Source organism: Centropristis striata, chromosome 9 (assembly GCF_030273125.1).
Source record: "Centropristis striata isolate RG_2023a ecotype Rhode Island chromosome 9, C.striata_1.0, whole genome shotgun sequence".
NCBI lineage: Eukaryota > Metazoa > Chordata > Actinopteri > Perciformes > Serranidae > Centropristis > Centropristis striata.
The window spans coordinates 3,097,944-3,121,916 of NC_081525.1; the positions used below are offsets into that span (position 1 = coordinate 3,097,944).

At 37.8% G+C, this 23,973-nt stretch overlaps 2 protein-coding genes across 2 annotated transcripts in view; one reads left to right on the top strand and one right to left on the bottom strand.

The window, feature by feature from the left end:
* Positions 1-267: 267 nt before the first annotated feature.
* On the top strand, positions 268-4,391 carry c9h19orf25 (chromosome 9 C19orf25 homolog). The gene is made up of 3 exons (XM_059341212.1): positions 268-453; positions 1,127-1,299; positions 2,655-4,391. Exons 2-3 carry the CDS (start codon positions 1,158-1,160, stop codon positions 2,831-2,833), a joined length of 321 nt encoding a protein of 106 aa, XP_059197195.1. The 5' UTR covers positions 268-453; positions 1,127-1,157; the 3' UTR covers positions 2,834-4,391.
* Positions 4,392-7,615: 3,224 nt separating this feature from the next.
* apc2 (APC regulator of WNT signaling pathway 2) overlaps positions 7,616-23,973 on the bottom strand; it is a 50,805-nt gene continuing 34,447 nt past the window's right edge. The window contains exons 9-14 of the mRNA XM_059340550.1: positions 22,731-23,130; positions 21,053-21,151; positions 20,828-20,967; positions 18,162-18,356; positions 16,907-17,121; positions 7,616-15,643 (exon numbers count right to left, since the gene is read on the bottom strand). Coding sequence (XP_059196533.1) covers positions 10,132-15,643; positions 16,907-17,121; positions 18,162-18,356; positions 20,828-20,967; positions 21,053-21,151; positions 22,731-23,130 — 6,561 coding nt within the window. The 3' untranslated portion in view covers positions 7,616-10,131. The remainder of the gene's footprint in view (positions 15,644-16,906; positions 17,122-18,161; positions 18,357-20,827; positions 20,968-21,052; positions 21,152-22,730; positions 23,131-23,973) is intronic.

The window sequence follows — 23,973 nt, forward strand, 5'->3', positions numbered from 1 at the left end:
TTGTGTATAATGATATATATATAGTACATTATGTGTGTGTATGATCCAATGCATATATACACACAATTATATTACAATCATTATATAATAATTTATCATATGTATTAACATATTATATAACATATACTAATTGATAGTAATTAATCTGTAATTAATATAAAAGTCTGTACTGTGTGTTTACAGTCTGAATGGATAAACTAGACCGGGCCAGCAGGGGGCGACAGAGAGCCTGCTACGCTCTCGACGTACTGACGTAGCAGGGAACGCGTTGACGTGTCGTGCATTGCGTGCGTCCATTCAGCAGCTCTGGTTGGCGTTTGTTTTGCCCCCAAAAATCTGTATTTTCAGCAGAATTTGGTGATTTTGAGCTCTTCAGTCCGGTGAAAGTCAGAGAACAGAGTCCGGATCAGAGCTGAGAGCTGCTGCTGCCGTCAGGAAGACGATCAAACACCGGTAAGAACCGACAAACTGTAACCTTTATAGTAGCTTCAAACAACACGCCGAACTCCCTTCAGCTTTTTGGAAAGTTAAACTTTAACTGATAATCGGTGAATATAACAATGTCCTGTGTCTTTACAGAAGATATTTCATAAACTTTAAGGACTTTTTCTCCAATTCGGCTTAAAAATATTTCACCGGGCTGCAACAAATTTGCACGTCTGGACCGATTTAGCTAGCTAGCTAGCTAGCTAGCGCTGTTGTTTTCGTCGTGTTGTCGTCAACGACACTGAGACAATCGTGTTAGCTACAAAGCTAAATTACATATTATTTATTGAAAAGAAGCTTATCAGCGTCATTTGCTTCATGCCGAAAATTACAGTAACGAATAATAATATGTAAATGTACTTTAATTCATGCTCTACTAACTGTGAACAGTCACCATACATAGTGTAATCTTAATTTAATGGATAAATAAACAGAGGTCTGGTGGAGTTTTACATATAGAGCTTTAGGCAAACATCAGTTAAAATTCGATGTAAACAAGCATAATAAAACCGTGTTAACCTTTAGTTTCACTGTTGATCATCGGTGTCAGATATTAATGGATGGTTTTTTGTTTATTTTGGCAGCTAAATGGTCATTTTCTTTGTAAAAAGTCTTAATGTGAAGCTGTGTGTGTGTGCAGCTGCAGCAGGTGAATCTGGCTCTGCAGCAGGATGAATATCGGTTCTAAGAGTAAGAAGCGGGTCGTGCTGCCGAGCCGTCCGGAGCCTCCTGCCGTGGACCAGATCCTGGAGGACATCAACAGAGCTCCTCCCAACGACCCGGTCTTCAGCATCCTGGAGAAAACTGGACAAGGTGAGTCCACCAAGACCTGCTGAGTCAGAGGAGAGTCAGAGGGGAGGAGAGAGGAGGCTGCAGGTGATTTAACCCTATAAAGCCAAGTGTATCATATTTGATACATAAGTTTTTGAGACCTCTACATCATCAGTGTGATATTTTTTTTCCTGAAAAACCTGATGAATACATGAATTGATGATTAAAAAAACTGAGCAACAAATTTCACAAAAATACCAGATGTATCAAAAATGATTTGCTGGTTCCACTGGTGGATCTGTCATTACTGCGTGAAAACTTCATATCAGCAGATGTATGATGTTGTTTTATATGGAAAAAAATATTTTGTATGTTTGAGGAAAATGTTAAAAGGAAAGTCAGTTTTATTTGGTTAAAAATATTAGGTTTTATGTGATTATGTGAGTTCAAGAAAAGCAAATTGTGAGCAACAAATTGCACAAAAAGACCTGACGTATCAAATATGATCCAAATTAAATTCATATATGAAAATTGATATTGAATCAAACGTTTTTTTTAGCCGGTTCAACAAACACTCCAGTTTTGAAAATTTTGAATTTTCTGGCAATTATTTCATGGTTCAGGCTTTATAGGGTTAAGGTTGCATTATCCAAAGTCAAACCCAGACTATTAAGAGTAGATGGTTTTAAAGCTGGAGCACAGTGGCTTTTTAAAATATATAACATTGCAAAACAGACTACAACACTGTCGCCTACAATCGGAAAAATGTTTACTTGTGCATGTAGTTTACTGTTTCTGTTGTATGGAGGACATACTCTGCCAAATCACGAATAAATGAATGAATGAATAAATAAATAAACAACTTGATAAATTTAATATTATGCCATTAAATCAGTCAAAAAAATACTATTAAAAATAAATGTTGACATTAATTGACAATTCATGTGACAAACTGATAGTTCTGTCTTGCCTTTTTATTTGTTTACTTTCCTATTTAATTAGTAAATAATTTATATATAGTAAATTTTATATGTATTTTTTTCACTTGGAAGGACAGCCCCCTCATTTGCATGATGAAGAAGAAATGCATAAAGATATTGGGGGGGAAAAGCAAATGACAAATAATCCACAGTTAAAAAAAATAAAAACAATAATATAATCATATAATCGTATAATGAGAAATAATAATAATAATAAATAAAAAAATATAAATAAAAAAATAAATGTAAAAATTATAAATGCTTTCTAAAATTGTAATTAAAAAAAAACTAAACAAAGAAATTAATTAAGAAACGAATACATGAATTAAACATGGTTTATTCCTTTTATTGAGTTATTTATTTCTGTATTTATTCTCCTGTTATTTATTAATTTATTAATTCTCCTGTTCTCCTCAGACTCGCGGGTCTCCGACAGCGACGTGGACTCTCGCTTCGAGCAGTGCCGTCAGTACCTGGAGCTGAACGAGCAGCTGCAGGAGGTGCGGGGCCGTCTGCTGCGGCAGCGGGAGGAGCTGAGGGCGGCGGGGGAGCTGCTGCAGAGCGACGTGGACGAGGTCAAAGGTCAAACACTCTGACTCTCCTCCTCTCTCAGAGACTCTTCTTCTCTTTACGGGACTTTTTACGGTTTTCCTCCGAAGACTCGGATGATTCAGGTCCAACCTGCAGAAGACGCTGGATCTGAAATATACATTTATATATATATATATATATATACGTATGTATATGTGTGTGTATGAAATGTTGGTTTGGTGTTAGCGGTAGAAATGAAACAGTAAAATAAGGCTGAAATCTTGACTGATAAAGTTAATGTAGCAATTTACGTCTTAAATGAATCATTTAACCCTTTATCGGGCGAAGAACCGTGTTTGGTAACTTCAGCGGATATCCAAAAAAAAATAAAAAATTCGAGAAAAAAGTTTAAAGTGGCAAATCTACAAGAAAAAAAGTAACATATTTAAGAGATTTAAAGTGGCAAATCTGCACGAAAAAAGTCACAGATTTACGAGAAAAAAGTGGGAAAAACAGCAACTTTTTTCTCACATATTCACCACTTTAAATCTCATAAATCTGCGCATTTTTTCTCGTAGATTTGCCACTTTAATCTCGTAAATTTATTTCTCAAAATATTATCCTCCTCCCCCGGGTCCGTATGTTTTTTTTACACATTTCTGGCTGTATGTAATATCCTCCAATATTCTCTATTATTTCAATGAGTGCCCTATTAAGGGTTAATAAACAAAATATCAACAGAAATGATAAATTATCCTAACTCCTAACTAAAGTCCCGTATTATTTACTGGATACTTGGTAAAAATAATTACACTTATTGAAAGCCAAATAAAAAGCTATAAAGAACCAGTCGTCTGTAGTTTTAGGATGTGATTATTGTCATTGATTTTACATTTCAGCACTTTTTGTTCACCAGATCTTTGTGAAGTGTTCAGACAGAACATGAAGTTCACATTTCTGTTTGTTCCTGAAGTGAAATCCTAAATAATATTCCACATTTCTGCACTATAAACCTTATTCAAACATTCCCAGCTTGTGCCATGACGTGTATTGAAGCAGCAAAAAAACATTTCTGCAGAACTGAACCTCTAAAAAGCTGCTATGCTAAAATCCTTCATTTTTTCAAAGTGTCTGATTCTGTTATTATGTGACAGCTGCTGGGCAACGTGTGATTTTTGCATTTGTAGTTGAAGAATTAAAGCGTAGGATCACATTTTTCTGTCTCAAACAGGTGCTAATAAGAACACAAACAGATTTTACCTGCAAAAGAATCATCCATCTGTTCATATCAGACACTGAAAGATCCTTCTGGTGCCAAATCCACATCTTATGTCTTTGTGTTGTTCCAAAGTTATCTGGAGCTAATAAAGTAAGAAAAGAATAAATATCTTGAGGGAAACTGCTGTGCAGCTGTTGTAATACCAAGTTGAAAATAATATAATCTAAAAGCCCAATACATGTAGTCTCCTTCTGACCATCAGCATCTTCACTAGATCTTTAATCTGTTTATTATAATATCTGTAATGTGTTGAGAAATTAAAAATGTGTATGAAAACTGACATAAAAGGTGAATGAAGACAATTATTGTGACGCCAAAAGAACCAATAAAAAAGTTTAAAAAGTGGACGTTTTACATGTATTAGTTTGTTAGCATATATATATATATATATATATATATATATATATATATATATATATATATATAAATTTTGTATTTGGCTTCGTGTTCAGTCTAAACCAGGGGTCTCAAACTTTTTTATTACTTTTTTGGGTAATTTTGTGTCTTTTAAAAAAAAATAATTTTGTGTCTGTTTTGGTAATTCTGTCTTTTTTTGGGTCATTTTGTGTCTTTTTTTAAATAATTTTGTCTTTTTAAAATGTATTTGTCTTTGAAATAATTTCTTTTTTTAAGTAATCTTGTGTCTTTAGTGTTTTTTCAGTGGTGTGTCTTTTTTTGTAATTTTGTGTCTTTTTTTTAGTAATTTTGTGTCTTTTTTTAGTAATTTTTTTTGGGTCATTTTGATACTGCCTCCAGCGGCCCCCAGGTAATTTGAGTTTGAGACCTCTGGTCTAAACATTCAATAAGATGTCAGTGAATATGAAGTTACTTTTGTGTTTTCATTATACAAACAAACAAGCAGGTTTATGTTTAAAACCATCAACATTACAATCAAAATGTTTTATTGCAAGTAAAATAAACTTGTGATTAAAACTGTATTATTGCTCTCATCTTCTTAATGGGATTTACTGGCCAATAGAGACGCATCTTTCAGTTTAGGTCCCGCCCATGAAAATCATCTCAACAGCAAACAAAACTTTTGGATTTCAAACAAAACTCTTAGGTTTGCAAAGAAAGTTTTTGGATTTGCAAAAAAAAAAATTTTGGGTTTACAAAGTTTTCGATTGGCAATAAAATGTGTGGTTTTGCAAATAAAATATCAAAGTTACCTCTACGTAGATAAACAGCAGCATGTTAATGACATCATGTTTTTCCTCTTTTAGTCTGAAATCTGTGTCCCTACGAAGGTTATAATAGTTTTGGATTTTTCATTAGTTTTAGTTAGTTTTTAGAGTGAGTTTGTTAGTTTTAATTAGTTTTTTTTTTTGGGAAAATGCTTAGTTTTAATTAGTTTTAGTTGTTTTGTAATGAGGTATTTGTTGGGTCCAGATTCTTTATTTCCTTTGTCTGATCCATTTCAGCCTCAATAAGTTTATTAAGTCATAAAACCAGATAGATGAAATAGATTTCATATCAACCAAAAAGGTTTACGGATGAAAAAAGATGACAAAGATGAAAACGAAGGACATTTTCACTGTAATTTTAGTTAGTTTTAGTTAGTTTTGTAACCACAAAATACAGTTTCAGTTAGTCATTGTTTTTTAAAAAAAAATTTGTTTTTATTTTTATTTCAGTTAATGGAAATGTTTTTTCAATTCTAGTTTTCGTTATTTCGTTAGTTTACGTTAACTATAATAACCTTGATCTGTACAAAGGAAAAGTCGACTCAGCGTTTTTAATGAAACACGTCACTTTTTATTGGATGAAAACATTTATAATGACACCTCTGCTGCTTCGCCTATTTCACATTTCACCAACAACTCCTCCGTCCGTCCGGAGCCTCGTCCACGCCTCGCCGCCATTATCACCACATGACATCACTGTAATAACTGTGATTATTACTCTAATATTCAGTTTATATGACAGATTCAGCCACCAGCACCTTCAGGTTAACTTTAGGAATTTAGAATATGTAGTTTGTGAATTATAATAAGTTAAATTCAGAGCTGGAGGTCTTTTTATCTGAACTTTCGTCTCTGGTGGCGTGAACGAGGCCGGTGGCGGCGGCGTCGGTGGCGGTGGAACCTCCAGGACGTCTGAAGCTTCAAACACGAGACAAACTCTCCGTCCGTCTCCTTGGTTTCATCCTGATTGAACTCTGAGGGCTGTTAGTGATTCAACACACAAAATCTCTCCTTTAAACCATCAAACACTTTAAAAACCTGCTGCTGCTCCAATAAAACACAAGAAGACTAAAAGACTTTTGAAATGATGCTCAGAAATCATTTTAATCTCTCTGATTGTTTATGATTGTTTGTAAAATGTCAAATTTTCAGTCGACATTTTGCAGATTATTATTTATAATAACCTTTATTAATAATTGCAAAATTAATAGTTAAACTGTAGTTATTTTACTGTAAATAAAAAATGGATGTGATAATATTTATTCCTTATTTGTGATTTATTATTATTTATATTTTTTATTTATTTAACAGTTTGTTGTTGCACACATTTTAACATTTTCTATTCAATATTACATTTTTTGTAATAAAATTATAAGAAATTATTTGTAAAACTGGGTATTTTTCAAGTGATGATTTTAATACAATTAATATATATTAATATATTATATTATTTATTTATATTATAGTATAAATAAATTATAAAACATCTATAAACATTAGTTTAGTTATTGGTTTGTAAAGTGTTAAAACAGTTTCATTAATATTACATGTTAAATATTTTATTGTTGCTTTATAAAAGAGTGACTGATATTTTTTTAATATCTTAATGTTTGTAGATGCTTTACAAAGTATCTATTTACCATCAACAAGCTATTATAATCATCAATTGCAAACAAAAGTTTTGGATTTGGATTTGTAAATTTTTTTAGATTCTTGGATGTGCAAAGAAAAATTTTAGATTTTCAAACAAAAAATTTAGATGAACAAACAAAATTTGTTTTTCATTTGCAAACAAAAATATTTAGATTTGCAAACAAAGTTTGTATTTACAAAATGATAAATTTTATATTTTAATGTTTATAGATGCTTTACAAAGTATCGATTTACCTTCAACAAGATATTATAATCATCAATTGCAACTTTTTAATAGCCACAGATTAAATAATAATAAATAATAATTTGGCAAATAAAAAAATGTATGTGTGCAACAATAAAATGTAAAAAAACACCTTAAATTAAAGGACTTCAAATAATTACTAAATATTACTGATTATTTGATAGTTTAACTGCAAATTAACTGTAAAATAACATAAATAAAAAGTTAATTTAAGGCAGTTATTGGAAAGTGTGACACTTGTGCAAACTTCAATTTGCCACACAATTTTTCCAAAAACAAACCTCTGTAGAAACTCAAGTTTTGAAACTGATTCTGAGCATCATTTCACAAATTTAAACCTTATTGTCTGTTATTTGAACCATTTAAACCTTATTGTCTGTTATTCTGTCTCTCATGCATCATGTAAGTGTTTAATACTGTAAAGATTCAGAACATTTTGTTGTTGTTTCACTTGAATATCTTAAATTAGCCGGAGGGATTTGAAAGGTTTGCATTCAAAGCTTCTCGGCTTTATTTATTCTCAAAACATGCTTTGCAGATACAGGAGGGAGGTCAATAAATACATATAAACCCAGTTCTTTTGGACAAACAGCCCCTCAGTCAGCTGTTCCACATGGAGGAGTGATGGTACAACTACAGAGAATATTCATCGTCTTTATATTGGACTTCTTCTCCACCTATCACTACTGTTACAGCAACACAGTTAAGCAGATATTAACACGTTAGAAAGACTTCCCAACAGTCTTTCTGTTTCTCGACAGGAAATACTCAACAGCAAACTGTCTGGATCAGCAGACACGGGATAATGTGGCTGCAGCTCTCTGCAGAAGCTCCCGATGCTTTCATTAAACCTCCCAATAACAACGTCCCCACAATGTCAGCAGCTGTGTGTGTGTGTGTGTGTGTGTGTGGATATATTAGCATGCTGTCAGAGATCCTTCTGCTCGCCAGGAAGCTTTGAAGATTTTGTATATCTGCATGTTATTTACAACACTGATCGAGACGAAGAGTACAGGAGAGAGAAAGCTAACCAGGAATTAGCCGCTAGTTTGGAAAATGACATGATTTACTACAGGGATGCACCATATGTTCATTATCTGCAGATAAGGGACGGTTTTTTCAATATTTATGATTTCTGAAAATTAAATTATAGCAGATAAATACAGTAGTAGGAGTCGTAGTATTGTATTGAATATATTTGTTTGAGTAGTTGCCTTGGATTGGTATGTACGATTTATTTTTTCCTTTTCTCTATTTTATTTCTTTCTCTTCTCCTTATTGTTGTATAGATTTATGAGGATCTTAAACTCTAAACTATATTTATGCAGGGTTTTTTTTTTTTTTCTTTCTCAGGGTAAATGTATATTGTAATTGTTTGTAATTTTATTCTGTTTTGTAGATGGGGTAATTGTATATTGGATTTTTATAGTACTGTGATTTTGTATGTAATTGTAAAAGCCAAACTAGGGACAGGAGTTGAAAATGAGCTGAAGCTATATGTCTGTATGCAGCACATTGGATGCATGTCCTGTATCTATGTTAACTGCATTGTCCCTATCAAATAAAAAAAATAAAAAAATAAAATAAAATAGATGCAGCAGGTGGCGCTCTGCACCGTGAAAGTTGGTTTGCAAGAAGAACAATCGCAGTCAAATATGGCAGGTTATTATCGGTTATCAGCAGAGAAAATCCATATGGTGCATCCCTAATGTTCTATAATAAGCTGTGCAGAGTCCAGTAGGTGTTGGGGTGAAAAATTAATGATGAATCATATCTTCAAATTAATAATTTGAGCTCTCTGTATTTTATTCCTACAAGAAGGGTTTGGCAATATGAGGATATCTACCAAGGGGAATTAAACATATTGTAAATTTGCCATATTGTTAATACCAGTATTGCAATCCTGTAATATTTAAGTTTGTTTTAGGTCATTGCATGCAATTAATCCAATCACCTATTGGAAATATTGAATTCAAACGATTAAATACCCTAATTAGTCAGGTATCTAACAAGCTGAATTAGATGCATTTTATTTTTCCCCCCAGAAAATGTACTTTATTACAATATCTATCAGTTTTATGACATCAAAATTATATTTACGCTGATAGATTTAATCAATATTGGCAAATCCAAACCATCAGGTTAATAGTTTTTGATTAATCAGTTCCCTCAAATTGATTTAATTGTTTAAATTGTGTTTCAAAATGCTTTAAAGTAACTTTGTACATCCTAATTCCATTATCGATCTATATATCCAACCTGAAATACACATTTCTCCCAGTCCAAAATTAAAGAAATATGGAATAAATTGTACGATTAATTTGAAGAAATGTTTTATCAAAAATGTCGCCCCAACCCTACTGGACGTGTTATGTATAGTAGGCTAACAGTGTATCATATCCAGTTGATGGAAAGGGAAAGGCCCTAAGCGTTGATGTACGTTGATGTACTGTGTGTAAAAAATACTTTACATGTCAGTGTGTTCGCGTCCTTAGAGAGTCTGTCAACAGTCGCCACAGTTTGCACCTCCTCAGGTAAAAGTCAAGCTGAGTAATCCTCCAAAAGTTTGCATAATATTGTTCTTTAATCGATTCTGTCCAGGAGACCGATGGTGATTTATGTGCTGAAATCAAGTTCATTGTCTTTTGCTTCATGGTTTCACTACATTTCTACCAGGCAATGATTATTCTACAAATACAAAAAAAAGTACAAAAAGATGCACTCCCCGTTTCGTGTGAGATTTGACCTCCGAAGTGCATCTCTAAAAGTTATTGATGGTCTGCTCGTGTCAGACCGGTCTCAATGCATACATCCAACCTTGTATGAGTGGTAGATGGAAGCTGTGATCAATAGTTCGGAGAGAAAAACTTGAATGCAGTGAATGGGGGAAAGTAAAGGGTCAATACCCGAGGTAAAGGAACCAGCACACTCCCTGTCTGTCCACCTGAGTGCTGAGTTTCGTTCAGGAACACACTAGAGTCGTCCAGCAAACCTCTAAACGTCCTACGACTCACTTTTTTCCTCAGACTTTTCATTGATTGTGGCTGGTTGGCCCTCTTGCAGGGAGCAGGAAATGGGGCTCGGGGTGTAGTTGAATGGGGTGATTCTGGCGGCCTTGCTGGGGGATCCTTGGCGGAAATGGACAGCTCCGCCCACGTGGCTGTCTGACGTTCCCGTGGAGACGCTGCTGTGGCTCCTCATGGACACGTCTGAATCTGCATCCTGGAGGTTACTCCCAGAGGTGGCGCTGATCTTTCTGAGCAGCGCGAATCGTGCAACTTCCTCCGAGATCGCCCGAGTTGTTTCCACGGACGGAGAGGTGCTCGAGTTGGTCTTGTTTGAGAAATCCTCCGTCTGGACTGTCGCGTCACTTGTCTTGCGAGATGCAAGTAAAATGGTTGGCAGTTTTCCTGGAAGAGCTGGTGGCTTTGGCTTTTCCCCGTCAGGAGAAGGCACCAGAGGTAATGCATTGGCCGGCAGAGTGCTTTTCAAGATCTGAGGTACATCTTCGTCCCTGATCCTCCTCCAGGTGACTCTGTCGTTCAGCCGCGATGCAGATCTCTGCCCTTTCTTCTTCGTGTCGTCCTCGCTCTTTGCTCTTCCGCTTGAATCGGACGAAGACGAGCGGAGGGAAGACCGGCTGGTCACTCGGCTCAGTATGTTGATGCTTGGTGATGAGGCGTGACGTTTAAAGGTATCTTTGTCTTGCTGTTGCTGCTGCCGGACTCCGGGCACTCTGCCAGGCCCGTTTCGCTGAGCCGCCCTGCAGGGGCTTTCGGAGCTCGTTCTCCTGGCGGGGCGTCTTGCAGATAGGTCCCTTTCACTGGAGGTGGCTCTAGAGAGAGCGGTAGTCTGCTTCTGAAGGCCACGGTCTGGCCTCTGGACTTGCACTTGCGCTTGGCTTGGAGCTTTTACTTGCACCCTCCTCTGGGTTTGTGCAGCAACCTTTAGTTCCTGACACCGTGACGAGCAAAGGAAGACAGCTGAAGCTCCAGGAACTGCCCGGCGGGGCGATCCATTCTGAGATCCAGGCATGTTGCGTGCAGAGCCGTCACGTCTCATTGCAGTTTGTGATTCCTTAATGAAAGTCAGCTGTCTCAGGAATCCATTGCGCTCAGACTCGGCGCCACTTGAATGGACAGAAGTCATCCTGACCAGCTCATACCGGTTGCCGGGGGGCACCCTCTTCCCGTTGACCTGATTGCCTTGCCTGGCGGTTGGGTGGTTAATTACCAGAGGTGACAGAGGTCTTGGCCTGACTGAAGTTTGCATAAAAGGGATTCGAACAGGTGACTTTTGAGTTTTAGGTGGTGGGGATCTTTCATTGTGATTCACAACAGGAGAGCGTCCCTTTCTTTCAGGGGGACTGCTCGCTGGCGGGCTTCTGGCTGGAGAGGCATTCTTTTTCTGGGCGGGTTTAGTCGGGGATGTTATCTTCTTCTGTGACTGTTTGGACGGTGTAGAGCTTTGCGATGATCCAGAGGATGAACTTTTTGGTATCCTTGGAGGTGGGGTTGAGCTTCTCTTTGGCAAAGACAGTTCCATGTCCTGGGGGTGACCTAATCGGTGGAGGCTCTTTGATCTGTGCTGAGCAAGGTTCGGGTTCTTTGGAGCATCTGTCTTGGTTGGTACTTTTCTGGGAGGAGGTCTTTGTGATGGAGCCGTTTCTTTTTTTGGTGTATAGGTCACTGTCCTGCCTCTGAAAACCACCGGAAGGTTTGGAACCGGCTTGCGTGGTGCAAAGTCCAGAGGTTTATTTGCCTTTTTGTCTTTAGCAAACTTCCTTTCTTTGGGTGTAAAGCTGGACGTCGACATGAATGACAGGACTGATTCGGTCTCTTCAGAGGATGGCTCTTGAGACTTTGATGCCTGCAGCCCAGTGACAACACAATTAGCACCTTCTTGTATGGCTCTCCATTCAACACTATTGAGGTCTGAATCTTTATCCCAGGCTGTGTCATCGCTGTCCATCTCCTCATCCATGTTCCACACATCAGAGGCCTTTTGTTTTTGACTGTTTTCTTTCTTCTTCCTGGCAGCAAGCTTCCTTCTCTGCTTGGGCATAGCCGATGTTATGCACTTCTGAAGGAGGTCATCCTCCGAATCCATGCTGACAGAGCTTGGCGAGCTCGGATCTTCGTATTGGCTGTGAATGTTCATAGCCTTTGTTTGTTTCATCATATTCAGCGTTTTGTTGTGTCTGTTTTTGTACCATATTTGCTGAGCTTTTGATTGATGATCCTCAAACTCGGCATCACTCAGTGAGCTCAGTGAAGAGCTGAGTGAATAACACATCGATTCATCTTTTATCAGATTCTGTTTTATCCTGTGGAACCCTCTGGTTGTTGCTTGGGAATTATCGATCCTGCCAATATTGGTCATGCTGCGGGAGAGAGTATTTCTACTTGCCTCCCTCATCTGTTTCCTACTCGTTCGTTTCATTGCTTCATTTTTGTCCTCGTAGAAGCTGTTACTCTCCTCTGAGGATTGTGTCAGTTGTCGGAAGATTGTTTTTCCTTTTTGTGATCCCACGTTGAGGTTACCTTCTGTGTTTTGCTTGATGACAGGCAGTTCAAATTTCCGGGCTTGGCCCTGACCTTGCCTCTTCTTTTGTTGGTTAGGAGAGTGATCACGATGTCTTTGGTTTGCCACTCTGTCGGCTACCTCTTTGCTCTGCATCAGCACCCTCTGAGTGGGGACGATATGTTTGGTTGTTCGGTTCATTTGTATCTCTGGTGGGTAGTTCATCCTGTTGGGTTTATGGAAGTGTGAGAATATCTTCAGATCTTCGATTCTCTTCGCCTCGTCGTCCAGGTATTCCTGTTTGTTCATACCTTTAGCCGTGCAGTCTTTAGCTCCTCTGTCCTTCACTGAATACTGAAGTGTTTCGTCACTTAGTGATGTTGTGCTGGAGAAGTTGACTGGTGTGCCTTCTGCAGAGTCGGTAAAGGATGAGTCATCGTATCTGACATCCTTTTGTGGGATGACAATTCTCCTCCCAGGATATATTTGGGTTTTGCCATTTGGGAGCATCATGTACACTGGAAGATGTATCGGCTTTCGGGAGTTGAGAATATGAGAAGGGATGGTAGTCATCAGGGAAGGTCTTACTTTCCTGAACTTGGAGGGCATTGCAGAGTTGATGCATTCCTTCAAGATTTCTATGTCGTCGTCCGAGTTGCCCTCACTGTATCTCTCGCCGTGGTCGTGTCCTTGCTCGTCCTCATCAGGGAATTTGTCGTTCTGCTGGAGTAGTGGGGTCAATTTCAGCTCCACGTCTTTTTGTATGTAGTGTTCGTGAAGAGGCAGAGCGCTTAAGCTCGAAGCACAAGAGAAGTTCTCAGTGGGCTTTTCCACAGTGAAGTAGATCATGGTGTCCAGGTCTGGAGGAAGGTTAAATCTCTCTTTGGAGTCTGCGATCTCCATGAACTTTCGCAGGCTGTTTTCCCACTGCCCTGCTATTCCTGCAGCTTGTGTTTCTGGTCCATTTGACTCAACGCAACATGGAGTTTTGCTTCGGCTAGGAGGCATGGTTTGCCCTGGGCTGTCGGGAAGATCACTAGGGCTTATTGTTCCATCAATCATCTCACTGCAAGGATCGCTCTGGATGGAGCTGGCAATGGAGGGAGACTCAAAGCTGCCCAGGGAACTGACTGAGCTACAGCGACTCATTACCAGGGGTGTCTCATGGATGTAGTTGTCAGATGAACTGGATGGAGATCTGTCCTCCAGTATGGCTGGTGAAGCTCCACGAAGGAACACCTTTTCTCTTTTGGCAGGACAAGGAATCTCAATCGGGTTTGTCTCTTTGCTGGGGAAGGTTTTTGAGTCGGTCATCAGCAGCTGGCTGTCACTCAGATCCTCCAAGGTTTCATCCTCTTCAGCTCTCTTTACCACTTCTCCATCCTCCACTTCAATTATTTCCAATGAGGAGTCGCTCTCCAGCTCATTCTCACTTTGTCCATCAAGCGCCCCGTCGCCTGAAGAGAGGGAGGACAGTGAGCTGCAGCGGGAGAAGCAAATCGGCGTGTTCTCCACTGAGTATTTCTGGACCGTCTCCATCGACCCGATGGTTGGGCTTCTGGTGGACGTCATTGGAGAAAACTTTGTAATGCTGCCACCGGTCATCACAGTTGGTACCCATGCTTGCCTCCTCATTGCTTGGGCAGCCTGGACATTGATGGCCGTCTTTGCTACACCGAATTTGGCCACACTCTGAATGAGTGGGACTTGTTGATAAGAAGGAGACAGTTTAATTGAAGTCATGCTGACATCAGAGGAGACTTTAGTGGATACACTGACAGGTGTTTGCGCAGGTTGATCCTGGTTCTTTTCTGCATCTGTGCTGCTCTGCTCTGGAGGTCTCACATCTTGGTTGTCCACAGAATCTCTCTCTGGAATATCCTGCTGGTTAGTCTCACTCAGGGCAGCAGGTCCTCCGTTAAGATAATCCTGATGAGCCACCTTGAGATCGAGCTGATTGGGTCGTTGTTGCATCATTAGAGCTCTTGGAGTGGGTCGCATCTGATCTTTGCTGCCGCAGTATCCATCACTGGTGCTTCCACTGTTCAGGCTGTCCGTTGACACACTTGTATGGGCGGTTTTGAGGCGCAGTAGGGCGTGGGCTCTGCTGAGGCGCTCCCTGTGGGCCAAGCTGCTTGTTTCAGAGAGTCGGCAGGGCGAGCAGGATTTTGCCCGGGCTTCATTGAGTTCATCCATCCCGTAAGGCCAGTCCGCCAGGTGGTCTTCAGAGCTCAGACTGAAACTGTCCTCCGAGGACGTGTGCATGGTGATGTCGTCCACTAACCGGTCGATCTTAGCAACGGTGTTGGTGATCTTCTTTGCTAGCTTCTCTGCAGCGGCAGATACCACATCGTCAGAAGGTGCATGTCTCTTCTCGGCCATCTGAGGCATGTCGACGTCTCTCTCGGGTTCGCTGTCCCTCTTACGTGGCTGGTTTTGCAGGAAGTTAGAGTTGGTGAGGAACATGGACAACATAGAGAAGCTCCCAGTGTCCAGGCTGCTGGAGACGTTGGGGGCCTCGTCATCATCAAAACAACCGGAATCGGATGCGTAATCCTTGGCCAGACTCTCAATGTGCCGCAGCGGCTTGTTGAGTGTCAGGTGCTTGGGGCTTTGTTTCTCAAGGGTATCAAAAGTCTCCGCGAGGTGTTTGGCGTCCAGCTCCGCCTCCAGAGCCTTCTGTTTCCTCATGTAGAGTGAGGGCATGCAGGAGCCAGGGGAAACAACAGCAGCATCTTTGTATTTCAGGGGTCGATTGGTGAGCAGGTTCCTCAGAGCTGCTGCGCTGCCCATGGCTATCATCTTGTGCTTGGAGTGGATCAGGTTGCGCAGCATGCTAACGGCTCCGAGGTCCCACAGCAGCTCCTGGTCTTTCGGACTTCGGGCAGAAAGGTTCCAGAGGGTCCCGCAGGCATTGCTCACTATGGTCAGGCTGTGGGAGCGCAGGTGCTGCAGCAGAGTCTGGAGGCAGTTGTGGTCCCTGAGGATTTGCCTGTGAAGTAAGAAAACACATTTCTTACTGAATCAAATTAATACTTGCTGCTGAGTCTTTTTTCTTTCAAGGACTGTGCTGGTGGTTTTGCATATTTTAGCCCTTTTTCCTACAAATCACATACTTTACCTCACCATGCAAATTTTCTTAAACATGCAGAAATGTATTTCCTTTTTTTCTAGATCCTTTGATGTGTTTTTTCCCTTCCTTCCAAACATCTGTTGGTTTCCATTAATTTCACTAAATCAGCAGAAACCTGAATTTGCTTTAGTTATCTATCTCTGAAAATCATGTCTGCTTTTAATGTTATCAAGATTACTTGATAGATACATAATAATGCAGTTGTATGTGCAGGTTATTTTGAAGCGTTACTTATCAAACAATTATGTAAATGTGAAAACAGTATCCTAATTGATACAAATGTATTTGATAGTGTACAGAAATAAATGGAAACCAATGGCTGCATGGAAGGAGCAATCCTAAAACAGTAAAACTGTACTCTGACATGATCAACAGTAGTATTTGTCTGCTATAAGCAAATTATACAATCTGGTTGAAAGCTCAAGGAAAAAGCTATCATTTGGCCCTTGAGTTTGGATCTTTTTGTCAAACTATTTACTCTGCCAATTAATTTATTCACTGTCATACTATTGCATGTCGATTTTTGTCAAAAATGGTCAGTGTTTGTGGACATCCCATAATATGGTGTTTTTTGTCATTTCTGGCCATATTATGCTCTAATATGTATCAACAGACTATAATTGACTCATTTGAAGCATTTTTAGACATTTTCAAATTTGCCCATTTTTTGACAAAAATCGACATGCATGTATGACTTTTTTCAGGGGGTCATTTTTGGACACCCCATAATACGGTGTTTTTTCACTATTTTTGGACAAACTTTTACTACCATATGTATCAACAGACTATAATTGGGCTATTTCTAGCATTTTTAGGCATTTTAAAATTTGACAATTTTTGACAAAAATCGACATGACTTTTTTTTGAGAGGGTCAAAATTGGTCAAATTTTAAAATGCCTAAAAATGCTCAAAATGGGTCAATTGTAGTCTGTTGATACATGTGGAAGTGAAGTTTGTCCAAAAATAGTGAAAAAACACCGTATTATGGGATGTCCAAAAATGACCCCCTGAGAAAAAAAGTCATACTATAGCATGTTGATTTTTTTCCAAAAATGGTCAAATTTTAAAATGGCTAAAAATGCTAGAATGCTCCTGTGAGTGTTTGAGTGTTATAAACCGACCTGTAGTCTTCCCGTGTGGCGACCAGACTCGACACGTTGCGAAGGATTCCTCCTCCGCTCTCGATGATGGCGAGCGAGTTGGTCTGGCAGCGGTAGGTCAGCGTGCTGACCAGGAAGCCCAGAGCGCCGTCCACCGAACAGATGGCCACCTTGTTGTCGATGCTGTGAGCCGACAGGTTCCACAGAGCGCTCAGGAGGCTCTTCAGGGTCGACTCCTGGAAAACCAGAAGAACAAAAAACATTTCATTTAAACACAAACAACATGCAGTCATTGATCTTTAATCAGGATGGTTTTGTTGTAAAAGGATGTTTGTAAGATGTTGAATTTTTCACATTTTTGATCATTATTATAATTTTTATTTACAAAGAATGGTGGTCTTTGATCTAAATTAACCCTCTGGAGTCCATGAAAGCGCCGGAGCAGATTTTTCTAATTTAGCTTTGTGCATTTAGCATTTGTAATGCAATCTTTTGTGTTTACTGTTTTTCGGTTGTTTTTTGTAATTTCTTTGTGTTTTTATCTGTGTTTTTTGTATTTTTATTGTGTTTTTTGTGTGTTTTGAGTGTGTTTGTATGTGTTTTTTGTAATTTTGTGTGTGTTTTTTTGGTTTGTTTTTTATGTTTTATGTGTTTTTTGTATAATTTTTTTGTGTTTTTGTGTGTTTTTTTGTGTTCAAAATGTTGATCCAGTAAGTCAAAATGAAAATAATAATCAGGTCATATAGGTGAGGTTGTGCTGAAAACAATGATACCAACATGTCATGGTAAAGATTTTTAAGTGGTTTATATACGGGCAGAATGAAAAGGAGTCAAAAACTGACAAAATAACCCCAAACTCCAAAGGGTTTAATAATGTGAATGCTTAGACTTCTAAGGATTAAATAAACATGACGCTAACACTTCAATACTCATCAGTTATGTTAATTAAAAAACATGCCTTTTTTGCCTTTAGTGGATAGTACCGCCAAAGACAGACAGGAAAATGGGAGTAATGGAGAAACAAGCACATTAGTTGAACTAATAAACAAACAAAAGTTTAATCATAGCACTTAATGATTATGTACAACTGTATTTCTTCAAAATAAATCTAATTATTCAAACAACTAGCCTGTGTTTTTTAATGTTAGATATTTGTATATCTTGAAGATGTTTTGCTGGATATAAAATGTTGTTTCTCAGGTCTTCAGATCTCTTTTCCCACTGTTTCCTGTTTCCTGTCTCCTGTGTGTGTTGTGGGTTGGTTTGTTTGCTTTACCTTGGTGGCCTGCAGGGCGCAGGTCATCAGAGCAGACACACAGCCGATGTCTCGGAGGACTTTCTTGCTGCTGATGTCGGCTCTCCAGGACAGGTTCCTCAGGATGCTGGAGACCACCTGGTGGAGCTCCTCGCTGTCTGAGGCCAGCTGAGCCACCAGAGCCTGCAGACAGCTCTTCTTGGAGCACAGAGTGGCCTGGTGGGGGACAAGGTGGAGGGCAGACGGGTATGAGTTGGTTGGCTGAATCAATAAAAACATTTCTAAAGCAATCTGTGTGCTGCTGTCATTCACCAAACACATTTAATCCACAGGCAATAGTTTATATAGTTTCTCAGAGTTAGAACCATAGAATAGTATGTTTTAAAATATGTAACAAAACAAAACTGAATGGCAAAAATAGTCATAGGATAATATGTCGTCGAAATTTTATATAAAAAAAAGTCATACTATAGCATGTCGATTTTTGTCAAAAATGCCCCAAATTTAAAATGCCTAAAAATGTTTCAAATGGGTCAATTATAGTCTGTTGATACATATTAGAGCATAATATGGCCAGAAATTACAGAAAAACATCATATTATGGGATGTTCAAAAATGACCCCCTGAAAAAAAAGTCATATGTCGTATGTCGACTTTTGTCAAAAATGGTCAAATTTTGAAATGCCTAAAAATGCTTCAAATGGGTCAATTATAGTCTGTTGATATATATGATAGTATAGTTTATCCAGAAATGACAGAAAAACGCTGTATTATGGGACGTCCAAAAATGACCTCCTGCAAAAAAAGTCATACTATAGCATGTCGATTTTTGTCAAAAATGGTAGAATTTTAAAATGCCTTAAAATGCTTCAAATGAGTCAATTATAGTCTGTTGATACATATGGTAGTATAGCTTGTGCAAAAATAGCAAAAAAAACCCCACCACATTTATGGGACGTCCAAAAATGAACCCCATGAAAAAAAGTCATACTATAGCATGTCGATTTTTGTCAAAAATGGCAAAATTTTAAAATGGCTAAAAATGCTTCATAAGGGTCAATTATAGTCTGTTGATACATGTAATAGTTTGTCCAAAATAGCAAAAAAAACCACCATATTATGTCGATTTTTGTCAAAAATGGTCAATGCTACAAATAGCACAATTATAAACTTTTGATACATGTAGCAGTATAGTTTGTCCAAAAATAGTGAAAAAACACCATATTATGGGACGTCCAAAAATGAACCCCATGAAAAAAAGTCATACTATAGCATGTCGATTTCTGTCAAAAATGACCAAATTTTAAAATGCCTAAAAATGCTTCAAATGTGCCAATTATAGTCTGTTTATACATATTTGAGTATAATATGGCTAGAAATGACAGAAAAACAGCATATTATGGGATGTCCAAAAATAACCCCTGAAAAAAAAGTCATACTATAGCATGGCAATTTTTGTCAAAAATGGCCAAATTATAAAATTGCCTTAAAATGCTTCAAATGGGTCAATTATAGTCTGTTGATACATATGGTAGTATAGCTTGTGCAAAAATAGCAAAAAAACCCCCACCACATTTATGGGACGTCCAAAAATGAACCCCTTGAAAAAAAAGTCATACTATAGCATGTCGATTTTTGTCAAAAATGGCAAAATTTTAAAATGGCTAAAAATGCTTCATAAGGGTCAATTATAGTCTGATGATACATGTAATAGTTTGTCCAAAATAGCAAAAAAAACACCATATTATGTCGATTTTTGTCAAAAATGGTCAATGCTAGAAATAGCACAATTATAAACTTTTGATACATGTAGTAGTATAGTTTGTCCAAAAATAGTGGAAAAACACCATATTATGGGACGTCCAAAAATGACCCCTGAAAAAAAAAAGTCATACTATAGCATGGCAATTTTTGTCAAAAATGGCTAAAAATGCTTCAAATGGGTCAGTTATAATCTGTTGATACACGTGGAAGTGAAGTTTGTCCAAAAATAATGAAAAAACACCATATTATGAGATGTCCAAAAATGACCCTCTGAAAAAAAAGTCATACTATAGCATGTCGATTTTTGTCAGAAATGGCCAAATTTTAGAATGCCTAAAAACGATAGAAATAGGCCAATTGCAGTCTGTTGCTACATATGGTAATATAGTTTGTCCAAAAAAAAATGGAAAAAACACCATATTGTGAGATGTCCAAGATTGACCCTCTGAAAAAAAAGTCATACTATAGCATGTAGATTTTTGTCAGAAATGGTCAAATTTTAAAATACCTAAAAATGCATGACAATTTTTGTCAAAAATGGCCAAAATGTAATAACTTAATGCTTAAAAATGCTAGAAGTAGCCCAATGATACACTTTTGATACATGTAGTAGTATAATTTATCCAAAAATAGTGAAAAAACACCATATTATGGGATGTCCAAAAATGACCCCATGAAAAAAGTCATACTATAGTATGTCGATTTTTGTCAAAAATGGCCAAATTTTTGAAATGCCTGAAAATGCTTAAAATGGGTGAATTTTACTCTGTTGATAAATATGTTATTTTTCATTTTTAAAATTTAATTAAAAAATAGTATGTCGTCCAAACTTCATGAAAGAATCTTATAGTGTCATGAATACATTATAATGCTGACAGACTCAGTGATCCTGCTGATGATAAACCAGCTCAGTGTCTCTGTACCTTGTTGACGACGTCTCCGAAGGTGAGGTTGGTCACGGCCATGCCGGCGTAGCGGCGCAGAGCCATGTTGATGGGGTCGTTCTGCATGCCGTACATGTCCTGGTCCAGGTGGATGAGGTCAGCCACCACCTGCAGACCGCCTGCAACACAACACAACAACAAACTGAGCAACGAGTCCCTGACGGCAGGCCAGGCCGGCTGTCAGGACGGAGATGTTTCACTGACCTAGTTCGTTCATGGCGCGCCGGTACTCCTCCTCAAAGGAAAGCTTCATGACGGCACACATGGCCTGACAGATCTGAGGGTCCACCGGCTCGGGGATGTCTGCAGAGAGGAACACAAGAGATGGAAGTTCATTTACAATAAATAAACTGAATAAGAAAACTAATCTCTGAGTTGTGTTTTTTTCTACGCTGAACCAAAAAGAAGCTGCAAACCTGCTCTGCTCTAGTCTAAAAGAATTGTCATCAAAATATACTTAAAGTACCTCAAAGTAAAATATAAATAAATTACTCAACGTAATATTGTATTCTTGGATTTTGAATATTGATGCAATAATGTCATCAGCACAGATGGTAATAGTATTTTAAAATGGAACCAAAGTAAAGTATTTGAATAAATCTACTAAGTTCCATTTCACCTCACCCATAGAGCGGCAGGATTTATAGATTTTATATATATTATATATACATATATTGCAGTGAAGTACAAGGACACAGAGAGTAAAATGTGACACGAGGAAAAAAAAAACACCCAAACTGTTTGTTTGTGTTTGGAGGGTTAAAAGATTTCTTCTGGACGAACAAATGTCCGCCTGTATGCAGATGATGCTGCTGTTTACTGCTCTGAAGCTTCATGTTCAGAAAACTATTTAAAAATGGTTCTAAATGCTGAAAAACTGAAGTTATGTTGTTTGTTGGGGTTCATAGGGTTAAGAGTTTTCCTTTGAATGAACAAACGTCTGCCTGTATGCAGATGATACTGTTGTTTACTGTTGAGAAGCTTAAAGTTGTGTGCGGTTTCTATAGAGCTGCAGGACGTAAATATTTTATAGATTGCAGTGAAAAAAGAGAACACAGTGAATACAAGAAAAACACCAAGAAAATGTTTGCTGAGGTTCAAAGGGTTAAAGAGGACCTGGTTCTGGTTCCTTCAGGTTTCGTTAAAATAGTATAACTTCTTTTCAGTTTTTGGACTACCCATATATATGGTGTTTTTCTGTAATTTCTGGCCATATTATACTCTAATATGTATCAACTGACTATAATTGACACATTTTAAGCATTTTTAGGCATTTGACTTTAAAATTTGACATTTTTGGACAAAAATCGACATGCTATAGTATGTCTTTCTTTTGGGAGGGTAATTTTTGGACATCCATTAATATGATGGTTTTCTGTCATTTCTGGCCATATTGTGCTCTAATATGTATCAACAGACTATAATTGACACATTTTAAGCATTTTTAGGCATTTAAAATTTTTACAAAAATCGACATATGACTTTTTTCAGGGGGTCATTTTTGGTGTTTTTTGGCTATTTTTTGGAGAAACTTTACTACTACATGTATCAACAGAGTATAATTTGGCTATTTGTAGCATTTTTATGCATTTTAAAATTTGACCATTTTTGACAAAAATCGACATACTATAGTATGACTTTTCTTTTCAGGGGGTCATTTTTGGACACCCCATAATATGATGGTTTTCTGTCATTTCTGGCCATATTATGCTGTAATATCAACAGACTATAATTGACCCATTTTGAGCAACACTTTTTTCAGGGGGTCATTTTTGGACATTGTTCAAATTTGATTTAAAAAAGTCATAGTATAGTAATTTTCTTCTTCTTTTTTTAACTTGTCAGTGGTTCTGGTTGTTGAGTTAGAGGGACCTGGACTCACCGGTGGTTTTGGTTCCTCCGGGGGACGGCGTCCCGGCGTGGCTCTCGATCCAGTCCCAGCCGCTGTCGCAGTAGGTGCGGACCTGCTCCAGCATGTGCAGGACCCTCATCTCGCGGCGGGCCTGGCCCTCGTCCTGCTGGGAGTAGATGATGTTGTGCAGGGCGGCACTGGCTCTGGATTTGGCCTCTCGGCTGCAGCCCGTGGTCGTAGCGCCCGCCGCCGTCTCCCCGCCACCGCCACCAGGCGCCTCGTGGAGGATCTGGACCAGCAGCGGGACGCAGCCGGATTTCCTCATGGCGATGCAGCTGTCCTGAGAGCTGGACAGAGCCAGCAGAGTCCGGGACATCTCCTCCTTGTCTCTGTTAGCCAGCATGGACAGCAGCCAGAACACCATCTCCACCTGGAGGAACAACACACATTCAGGTTATTATCACTAATTAATAGATTTAAAACTAAAATCAAATTATCTCACATTTATCAATTCATACCTACTTTTTTACTTGAATTAACAGTTATCAATTAAGCTGAAATTATTGATTAAAATAGCTTAATTATTATTATTTGAACATATTAATTTATATATTTATAACAAATTAACACAAATATCAAATTATCTCACATCTATTAATTCATATTTACATTCATTTTAATATTATTTTGGCTACACTTAAAGGAATATTATTACTTCATTTATTAAGTCATTTATTGTTTAATTTATTTTGTATATACTCCATAGTGTTTCTATATTTATAACAAATTAAAACAAATATCAAATGTCACATTTATCAATTCATACCTATATTTATTTAGCTATATTTTAAGTAATGTTATTTATTTAATTTATTAAGTCTTGTATCTATTTTTCTTTTTTGTTTTATACTTAGTACTGGAATGAACAGTTATCAATTAAGATGAAATTTAAATTGGCTTATATATATATTTATAACAAATTAAAACAAATATTAATTGTCACATTTATCAATTCATACCTACAGTTATATTTGGTATATTTGAAGTAATATTACTTCATTTATTAAGTATTTTATTTATCTTTTTATTTTTTTTCTATACTCCATAGTATAGTCATTTAGTCATAACAAATTAAGACAAATATCATATGATGTCACATTTATCAATTAATATATATAGTCTAGAATAAGTATTTTATTTATTGACATATTATTCATGTTGATCCTCAGATATTGGATCAACTTGTTTGATATTTTAATACAAAAAAATGACA